The sequence below is a fragment of the Talpa europaea genome (assembly GCF_964194135.1).
Source record: "Talpa europaea genome assembly, chromosome: 13".
NCBI lineage: Eukaryota > Metazoa > Chordata > Mammalia > Eulipotyphla > Talpidae > Talpa > Talpa europaea.
In genome coordinates this window covers 88,993,964-89,004,684 of record NC_140080.1, presented here as the reverse complement: position 1 = coordinate 89,004,684, position 10,721 = coordinate 88,993,964, and the positions used below count along the sequence as shown (strand labels likewise).

At 45.1% G+C, this 10,721-nt stretch overlaps 1 protein-coding gene across 1 annotated transcript; it reads left to right on the top strand.

Annotated features, from left to right (window-relative positions):
• The first annotated feature begins 9,486 nt into the window (after nt 1–9,486).
• Nucleotides 9,487–10,191, top strand: LOC311182954 (ATP synthase subunit O, mitochondrial-like). The gene is given in 2 exon segments (XM_084252116.1): nt 9,487–9,547; nt 9,551–10,191. Coding segments are annotated over 2 exon segments (639 nt in total). The 5' UTR covers nt 9,487–9,508; the 3' UTR covers nt 10,151–10,191.
• The last annotated feature ends 530 nt before the right edge of the window (nt 10,192–10,721 follow it).

Sequence of the window (10,721 nt, the reverse complement as noted above, 5' to 3'; positions counted from 1 at the left end):
CAAGCTTGTATGTAAACCCCAAAGCTCACTGATTGATTGTCATATAGTCAGTCAATTCCTCACAGACACTGTAGACAAGTTGTTCATGCTTTCAACCAACTGAGTTTCTAGAACACCCATGGTGATAAAGAGAATTCATGGTATGTAAAAGTTAACTGATGGGTTGACTTATAAAATACTCCCAGGATGAGATCAACAAAGATATATAACCAAGATTAAGGCCATCTCTCTTTACACTAGGACCTATGATTGAGGATTGCAGAATGACATTTTGTATTGACAGTGGGACTCAGTAGAATTTAAGGTACCATCTAAATGTGTTTAATTAATTGCTTGTCCTGGAGATAGACATATTATTTTATTTTTCCCAAACCAGACATCTTTTACTGGGTGTTAATTCTCAATGAGGATATAAAAGGATACAGGGGTGCTGGCAAAAATGTCACAGTCAGGAATGCAGAATTCACCCTCCGCACTTGAACCTCCTCTGTGATACTTGTGTGGTCGATCATGTCCAAGTGTCTTGTAGGAATGGCAGGGCTGCTCCCTTTCATAATGTTGATGTACTTGTAGTAACCAGCAGTAACCTGTTTGGAACACTCCAGCAACCCCTTTGGGGGTTAAATCCCCCAGCCTGCCAGCTCCTCTAGTTTGACATCCAAGACTTTCTTCTCCGTTCGTCATACAACTGACACCATCCAGGGCAGTGGGTGTCTGCAATGCCTGAGACACACTATTTTGGAGGAGGAAAATCTGAGACAGACAGCTAGCTACATGATCTTCTCATGAGCCTGAGTGTTGGCTAAAATTATGCTGCTTATTTATGATTTTTATGGTTTTGGGTGACCACTCACAGAAGCAGGCAAACAGAAGATCTACTGAACACATTTTATACGCCCAGGACTCTATCCTGTGTGGGACTATCATGTACTATCTAATAACTTCACTGGAACCTTATGTAGTGAGAACTGTCCTCTCTGTTTTAAAGATGAGGAAACTGAGGACTAGAAAGTTTAAGTAAATGGTGATGACCTTGGGTTAGAAGGGGAGTTCATGGTATGAACCCTTGGGGTAATTCCAAAACCTATACTCTTCTTGGTCATTTTATTCCCAGTCTAGTAAAAAGCATCCAAATGTATATCCAATAGGTCTATGTCCAGCTAAGGCACATTCTAGAATGGATCCAGACTCAAGGGGAGGAGGCTTGGTGTGTGAGCAGTAAAGCCAAGGATCAAGGATGCAACAGGCAGCACCACATCTGATCAGAACCATCAGCCATGCCCTGGCCTTTGCTGCAGCCTACCCACCGCGCCCTGCAGAGGGGCTGCCATGCTGAAGTACAGGCCCAGACAAGGCCGTGTGAAGGGCCGTCATCTCTCAGTCCTCCATGTAAGGCCAAGTCTCCTCTAAATTGGACACAGGTTGAAGGTGTCAGGAGAGCCAAGTACCTCCCTCGAATTCCTCCCAACTCACATGAGCTGTTCTTCTTCCTGTGGAAAGCCACCGCTGGATGTGTTCAGTATGAGAATGAGGATTATATGAGATTATAAATAACACCCGCTCCCCCCCGAGCATATTCCAGGAAAACAGTTTGGGAGCCTAGAGGAAGATGAGTAAGTAGAAACACCCTCGGCCAGCTGTGACCACGAGCCAAGGCCTGCGTTCCGAGAACAGAGGGCCACTGGCCGCTCAGCCAGACAGCCTCTGCGAGGACCCCGGTTTCCCACTGCTTGGTTCCTGAAATATATCATGTATGGACAGAGTCTCCCCCAAAGCAAAATAAGCCCAAACAAAATACCCAAAGAGCTGAGTCTCGTGATTGAATTATATGAGGTGTTAGAAAACTGTCTGGACAGCATTCCTCGATGCGGAGCGCGAGCAGCGGGAAGAATAGCTTGCTAACTCCGTCCTCGCTAAATGGTTTTCCAAGGCTTTTTCCTAGTGTTCCAGGGGGGGAAATGACAAAGCCTTTTCCATTCAGCCTCCATGGGTTGTTGGCCATGGAGGAGGCGGGAAGGCGTTGATACTTATCAAATGTTTATGTTACTTTGATCCTTAAAAGTGAGGCCAGAGTCTCCCCCAATGTTGGTGATGCCTGCAAGAGGCTGAATCCAGGGCAGAACGCACAGATGTCCAGCCCCGCCCATCCTGTGCTGTCTGCTCACATGGCCTCTGGCAGACCTCGCTGTGATTACAGTGACCTCCCCGCAGGGACCAGGCCACCTCCAGCAATCACAACACCTCATTAAACCGGAACTTCCAACCGCCTCTCCCACTGGGCTTCTAGCAGAACTGTGCCAATAGGGAAAGCTTGGGACGGAATTTTAATTCTATTTCCTTTCCCTCCCCCAGACTTCAAGGTCTGGTGGGGGGGGGCAAAGCAGGGAGGAACTGGAATCTAGAGGGTGTAGAAACCCTCAACCTATCAACTACATGAAGAATAATAGTTGACTGAGCCAGGAGCCTATACCCAGGTTTAAGGAGAGAGGGATGGGATACCGATCCCAAGTCTCATCCTCAACTGGCATAGACAGAGCCTCGGGCCCTCATCTCCAGATGCCTCAGCTGAAGCTCTCTGCCTACCCAGGGCCAGCTCTTGGGCAGCTGCTGTGGGAGTGCATCAGTTTTCTGCTTCTCATCTTTTTCTATTTCTGGGGTACTGTTAAGTCCTTTGTCAGCTACCTACACACCCAGTCTATCCTCTGCAACTTGTGTTTCTCCTCAGGAAAGCCAGTTGTAGCTGGAAATCCTCAAAAGCTAGGTTGATAGAAAAGAATCAGAAAATCAAATAACAGAGGGTGGTTGAAGGCAGCTGGCCTCGCCTAAATCCTCGAGCTTAGTTGAGGGGGATGGATATGGTTGGGGTGATACTCATTGGTCTGGACCAGCTCTATCTGGCTGGATGCCAGTTGTCAGTTTTCATGCCTAGAGTAGCTGATCTTCTTCATTAAGATGATGATGATGATGAAACTTTGCAAATGGCTTCAGAACCAACATATGAAATGAAGACAATCAGATCCCTTCCTTTAACCGTGGCAGAATCATTTAATCGCATAGGTGTACATTCTACAAGAAGAATGATCAAATAACACAGTACAAACATCTATTTTTCTTCTTTATTCAGTACTCATTTCTTAGAAATGTACCGGGCACAATGAAACATTCAAAGATGTTTATGTTCTCTTGTCTTAAGTCCTAAACTTGGGTTCTGAGCTCCGTACACATATTGAATTTTCTTTTGTGAATAATGTCGAAACATGTCCCCCTTGTTTGCACGGCCATCCCTCACCCCTGCACGTGCAGGAAGTTTTTTCTGGTTGTGGTAATATTTGTAGTCACCCATTTCCATTTGCTCACCAAAGTCCCACTTAACTTATGGATTTACAAGCTGGTGGCCTGTAACTGGGCACACGACTGGTGGCCACAGACCTCAGATAGCTCTTTGACCCACACGAGGACTGGTCTTAAAATCTTGGTGCCATGAATCAATCACTGAACTTGGCCAACTCATTATGAATAGCAAGAGTCATCACAGGACACTGTGTGGCAAGAACTTCTGGTTCACTTCCTCATTCCTTAAGAAAACCCCGGGCCTTGTTTGCAGGCAAAGCCCAGGCTGCCTGGCTGGGGACTGAGGCCACTAAGGATCTCCAGGGGCTCCATGGAGTCCAGACCTGTCAGTGCAATGATGATGACAAGCTCAATTGAAGTTTCCTCAGGAGGGAGCCTGGGGCAGTGACTCCTTCTGTGAAATGGATTTTTTTAGATAAGAGCCAAAGTCAGACAGGGCTGGGCAGATGCTCTTCCGGACCAGAGAGTCTGCATCTGACTCCAGGTCCCATTGCTTCTATTAGCCAGGGAGACCAAGGGCAGATTGACTTTTCTTTGACTCAATTTCCTCATCTATAAAATGGAGATACCAACACCTGCCAGGCTGGCTGTGAGCACATGAAGACAACACATCACTCATTGCCTAGGACAGTGCTTGGGGTGTGACGAACGGTCACTCAGACTTGCCTGTTACAGAGGTGTGACGGGGTAAGCTCGGGGTGACTGGCTGTGTTCTCACCACAAACACAGCAGTTTCCCAGAGCCGGGAAGAATGTGCCTGTCACCCCCAGCCTCGCACCAGCACCCGGGCCTTGCTAGAGATAGCATATCACAAACAGGATGACGTTCTGTTCCTTCTGGGACACCAAGCAGCCGCAGGGAACAGGGCCTTCTCGTGGGAAAATGTAAGGTGATAATGCTCAGGGAAAGGAGTGTGTGTATGTGTTAGTTTTGAACCTTCAACAAGAAAAAAACCCATAATACTGAGCTGACGAACTGGGTGTCTGGTGAGTCACTGGGTCAATGGCCGGTGCATGGCCCGGTGGAGTCTCTGCCATCATCACTCAGCAGCACGCTGGGGATTGCGCAGGTGATGGGGAATGGACGTCCAGATTCTGGGCATCACAAGGTGCCCTCCAGGCTTCCGTCTCCTGCTGCACGTGGTGCATCCACCTCACAAATTTCTCATCTCACGCCTACCCATGAATGGGACCTTTAAACACCTTGACCAGAGGCTAGGGATGGGCAGCCCCCAGAAGCGCCCCTAAGTCAGGCTTGAAAATCCACAGGGTTGATGGGACCCGTGGCCTGGGGGTGCACAGGGGAGCCTGGGGCCTCACCCCTCGCAAACCGGAGCTCAGCAGATTGTGGGAGAGCAGCATCCGTTGCACAACCTGTTCTCCGTGTGTGTGTGTTTTGGTCTTTCTTTAACCTCAGGAGAAAAATCTCTTCTTGACTATGGAGCTTGCAACACCGAGGTCCCTCCTGGAGCGCAGCGCTCTGGGGCTTAGGCTGCAGCTTACCGTTTCCTTCAGCCCCACTGCCGGGCTCAGCTTTCTTCACCTTGACTTAATGGTGCAGGGAATTCAGGCCAGAAGAAAAACCAAGCCGGTCTCAGAGTGCTTGTTGTGACTATGAGTTTCACAACGTTGCGAAGCCTGCAGCTCTCACGCTTTCACAAACGTCTTGATTCCTGAGGTGATGCCTCTGACCGCAGCTTCTTCAGCAATCTCTGCGCTCAGCCCCAGGTGGACACTGTGGGCATGAGGGGGCCACAGCGCGGCCTTGAGAGAAAAGAAAATAGCCTGGTAGGAAGGGGCTGTTTTGTTTAGGTGGCTTAAGCCACCTGCCTGGTGACCCCTTTCTTTAAGACTTGATCGAATGTGGGTAGTGTTTTTACAAGAAGTGAGAAATAAATAAATATGGAGCCATGGGGCCGTCACAAGTGATATAGGGGTCCTCAGAGGGCCTCGGGTGTTTTTTTGTTTTGGGTTTAAATGCAGGCGTCTCTGATTACAGTGGACCTTTCCAGAACGCTGGCAGTGTGTGTCAGCATCAGGGTGGGGAGGAGACGTGGCACGCGTGCCTGATTCTCGTGGCGAGGTTCCACTAAGCCACACCTGTGTCCCACAGGATGGCGGCACTTCACACTCAGGTGTCAAAGAGAGGGTGTAAGATGCGAGGGTGGTTGGAAGGAAACCAGCAATTCCTTTGTCCTTGCTATGCTGTACCTTCTGCTCCACGGACACCTGCCCTCCGTCCCTCCGTTGATTCATTCACTCATTTGTTCAGCCGGCATCACCTGCTGACATTTAATCAGAAGATGTAGAGGAAATAAGTCATCTCTTCAGTTCTTTCCTTTCCCTACAAAACCTGCCTCCGGGTCAGTCTGTCTTTCTTAATGAGCAGAAGCTGATAGATAATGGCTTAAAAAGGATGCCTTCTCATGATCTCGTGCTTTGAGTTGAAATGACCTCCTGGTGGTGAACTTCTGGAGAAATGACACCAGCTAAGAGGAGTCCGGCTTTTGCCTGGGTTTCCTGCACCAGGGATACTTGGAATGTGCCTTTTAAAAATGTTTACAGGTATTATTCAATAATACTACAGGTAGTATTCAATAAGTATTTGTTGTTAGTAGTATTCTTTGTGTCACGTTCTTGGAAAGTTATCAACATCCACTAAAAGCTTAGAAGAATAAGGCTTTCTTCATATTAAATTGTATCATATGTCATAAATAGGTCTCTGTTACAGTTAAGAAATGGATCCCATGCTCTATCAGAATCTAGCAACCTTTTATTTAGTTTTTAAAGCCCATTTTTAAATTATTAACAGTTTTTAAATCAAGGTAACATTGGGTCACAACACTGTATATGATTTATACTTTAGCAACCTATATATACCCTGAATGCTAAGATTTTTCTACACAGTATGAGGTGCCTTGCTTTCTTTAAACGTAACTGCCCAGATTGTGGTCTCCTTCGCAGGACCCTTTATACTGCTGCAAACTTTCCAGGCCTGCCCCAAGCAGAAAAGCTCCACAGAAAATAATGCAATCTCACCAATGGCTGGATTTTAAAAGTGTATTCTGGCTGCTCCAGAATTGATCACAGCTGGGTTTTAACTAGTCAGTTCCTCTAGCATATATAAACCCTGATTTGATTTAAAACATAAAAAAGGCAGGCACCATATTCAGAAGCATGGTGATTTTCCCAGGGGAAAGTATATACATTCTAACTTCTAACTTCTATTGTTGGATCTGACACAGCCAGAGCTTCAGTCACTGCCCCCAAAGTCTGATGAAATCATAACATTAATGACACCGATGTCAATTTTGTGACTTAGTTTAGTCTGTTCTGTGACAGGGTGTTTCTTTTCTTAACCACCCATTTCACAAGTTCCTTCTCATGGAAAGCAAGTTAGATAGGAGAGCTGGCTGGCCCACCATAATTGTCCTAATTAATGGAAAAAATTAAAATATTATCTCTCATTTATTATCTCTGATGTGACATGTGGTTGTTATAGATCTCATTACCTTTTTCTACAATCCTATGAGTTGGATTTTTTCTGTTTTACTGGGTTCTAGAAAGTTTAAGCAATTTGATCAGGGTCATAGAGGTTTTATCTGGGAGGGCTACATTCAAACTTGTCAAATCTGATTGTTAAGTCTAATTTCTCCCAATGATCTTTCTCTAAGTCCATTTTTTTGTAATGAGGGAAGTCAAAGTCTGCTTCATATCCAGAGGAGAAAAATATTTTTTTTTATTAAATAATAAATTTTATTTTTATATTCCCCCATACAACTGCACATGCCCCATTCTGACCCCAATCCCTCCCCTCCCGGCCCCCACCCCCCAAAAAGTGTCTCTGGTTCATAGTTTTTTGTTGATTTTGATTTTCACTTTCTTATAGTTATTCATTTTCCTGATCCCTTATTTAAGTTTTCTAGATTCCTGCTACGAGTGAGACCATCCGGTATTTTTCTTTTTCTTTTTGGCTTATGAGAAAAATATTTTTAATCACGGTACCCCTGCTTAGCTCACCTGAGTAATATATTGTTTCACCATAGAAGATAGCATGGCTTGGGTTCAAAAAACTTTTAGGGCCTCCCCGGTGGCGCAGCAGTTGAGCACTGGGTTGCGAAGCTGCCTGCGGCCTCTGCAGCGCCGGTTCGATCCCCGGCTGCTCCCCGGCCACTGGAGGAGGGTCCCACATGGCGCGCATGGCGCGCAGACCTCTCCTGCCGCCCGCTGCTCCCCTCAGCAGTGTACTTCGGTCCTTCTGCCTGCTCTGCTCCCCGCTCTGGCTCTGGTGAATTCTCTCACCCTCCCACGCTTCTGACTGTACCCAGTGCTTGTATAAACAAAACAAACAAATAAATAAATAAATAAACATGCCTCTATTTAAAAAATAAATAAAAAAAATACAGAAGAAAAACAAAAAACTTTTAAAGGTAGCATTCTTTTTAACCATCAAATTGGCTTGATATTAATACTCAGCTGAGTATTATTACTCCCAATTCTCAGTAAATACTAAATAAAAACTATTACCTTGAAGGCCTTAAGAGATATAAACAGAGTTAGCTCTACAAAAGTAAAACAGGGAAATTGTGGTTACTGGAATGACTAAAACTCAAAGCTCATAAATCCTGGGGTAATTTTGATGCCATGTTCTCCCCAGAGGCCCAACCTCTGTGAGGGTCCCTTTCCTTGTTCATGTCTGTGGGGACTGCAGGAGATGGAGCCATCCCAGATGCCCATCCTGCAGTCTCTACTGGTCCCTGAAGGAGTTACAGAATTGGCTGGCATTAGAACCCACTTCTAGAAACCCTAGATTAGATTCTACAGCTCTGATTGGCCAAGAAGACAGCCAGCTTTTATTGTCTCTACAAACTCCTCTTTTGGGAGAAAACCCAGACAGGAAATAAGTATGGGTGTGTATTAGAACTTTCTAGAACCATTAAGACAGCCAAATAACATGAATAATGAAACTTTTTTGAGAAATTCAACTAAGGAACAAGAAGTTTCTTTTTTTTTTTTTTAAAGATTTATTTATTCATGCATACAAGAACAGGGGTTCAGGCCAGATGCGTGGGAGTGTGAGGGGATTCACCAGAGACAGAGTGGGGAACAGAACAGTCAGACTGACTGAAAACCACTGCTGAGCGGAGCAGGTGGGGAGACAGGAGAGGTCTGCAGCACAATGTGGGATTCTTGCTGGCCAGCTGGGATCAAACCCACACTGCCGAGGCTGCTGACAGCTTCACAGCGCTGCGCTCAACCACCTGCGCCACTAGGGGAGGCCCAGGAAGTTTCCTTTTTTAAATTTGTACATTTTTTTCTTTTAATTGCCTGTGTACATGTACAAGACTAATCTTTTAAAATAACTTATTTTAAAATTTGGCAAAAATTGTAACATTCTGTCATGGACCTAGGAGTTAGATATTTCTTCCTGTCTTGGGAGAAAATTCCAGAGACCCATAGCTTGCAGAATTTGTGCAAGTTAAAACTAAGGCCGACTGAGTGCAAAGATAACATGCACACCCCAAGCCGGAGCTTTCCAACCCTTTTACTGTACTAACCTGAGTCTTTTGCCTCCAGGGTTTCCTCACAATGGCTTGGATTTGGCACACTTTGCCACTTTTCAAGGTAACCCTAATTTTCTAAGCCAACCTCGTTGTATGTCAATCAAAGCTAAACCTGAAGGAAAGGATCAGCATAACCTGTTTATTTTAGGGATATTATACCGTGTCTGTATGTCACTCACAATGCAATAGCAACTGTCTATACTTGTTTGTGTTGTTTCTATGAAAAGACCTTCACCTTACAGTGACGTGGCTGCTGCTACACTTCAGGGAAACCAACAGGAAAAATCTCTGATTTTCTGGAGCAATTTATTTATCCACCTTGCCCTTTATATCTACCTTGAATTTTGTAACTGATAGTGTAATTATCTTGAATTGACTCCTGGGCACCTGAGGACTGATCTGTGATCTGCTTTAAACAAGAACGAGAACTTTTGCTTATGCAGCCCTGACAACAGACGTTAGTTTAGCCCCATTTATTTATTCCATTCTGATTTTCCCCTTTCATGCTTTTTATAATCTTGCTCTATGTGATAGAGAATATACATTCTCGTCTCGCTCCCAGCTCGGGTTTGACCTACAGCCGCCCGGGAGAAGATGGCCGCCCCCGCTGTGTCCGGGCTTTGCCGGCAGGTGTGATGCTTCAGTATCTCTGTGGTCAGGCCGTTTTCCAAGCTTGTGAGGCCACCTGTTCAGGTGTACGGTGTCGAAGGTCGCTATGCGACGGCTCTTTATTCTGCTGCATCTAAACAGAATAAGCTGGAGCAGGTAGAAAAGGAGTTACTGAGAGTGGCTCAACTCTTGAAGGAACCGAAGATGGCTGCTTCCATTCTGAATCCCCACGTGAAGCGATCCATTAAAGTGAAGAGTCTGAATGACATGACAGCAAAAGAGAAGTTTTCTCCCCTCACGGCCAACCTGATTAATTTGCTTGCTGAAAACGGCCGTTTGAACAACACCCCTGCCATCATCTCTGCCTTTTCTACCATGATGAGTGTCCACCGTGGAGAAGTGCCCTGCACGGTGACCACCGCATCTCCTTTAGATGAAGCCACTCTTACTGAATTAAAAACCGTCCTGAAGAGCTTCCTAAGTAAAAACCAAGTTTTGAAGTTGGAAGTGAAGACTGACCCATCCATCATGGGTGGAATGATTGTCCGCATTGGAGAAAAGTATGTGGATATGTCGGCAAAAACCAAGATTCAGAAGCTGAGCAAGGTGATGCGGGAGACCGTCTGAAAGTGCCGCTCTGTCTCCGTGAAATTCTAAACTTGGAGCAACAATAAAGTGCTTCCTGAACAGAGAATATACATTCTCTATATACTGAAAATTATATATATGGATACTTTAAAATAATGTGTCTTTTTATCCACCACCCCATATTCTTTTTATGAGGAAAATTTTAAATAATAGTGAAATTATGGCCCCCTTGGGGTCATTTTGCTCTTTAAAGTAATTTAATTTTTTTTAATAGATCTCACTTTCCTAATGCTATGTTGATTTCCTCCCATTAAAATATTGGAGTCCCTTACAAATGAATGGTAAATGGGGAAAAGTGGTCAAAAGGTACAAACTTCCAGGTATAAAATAAATGTCATGGGGACAGAAAGCACAGCATGGTCACCACAACTGAAAATGCTGTACTGCTTATTTGAAACTTAAGAGAATAGACCTGAAAAATTTTCATCACAAGGTAAAGATGCATCACTATCTGTGGTGCTGGATGCTAACTGGATTTACTGTGGTGATTTCACAATTCATACAAATGGGCAGTGGTGATGTTGCACAGCTGAAATGAATGTCAATGAGA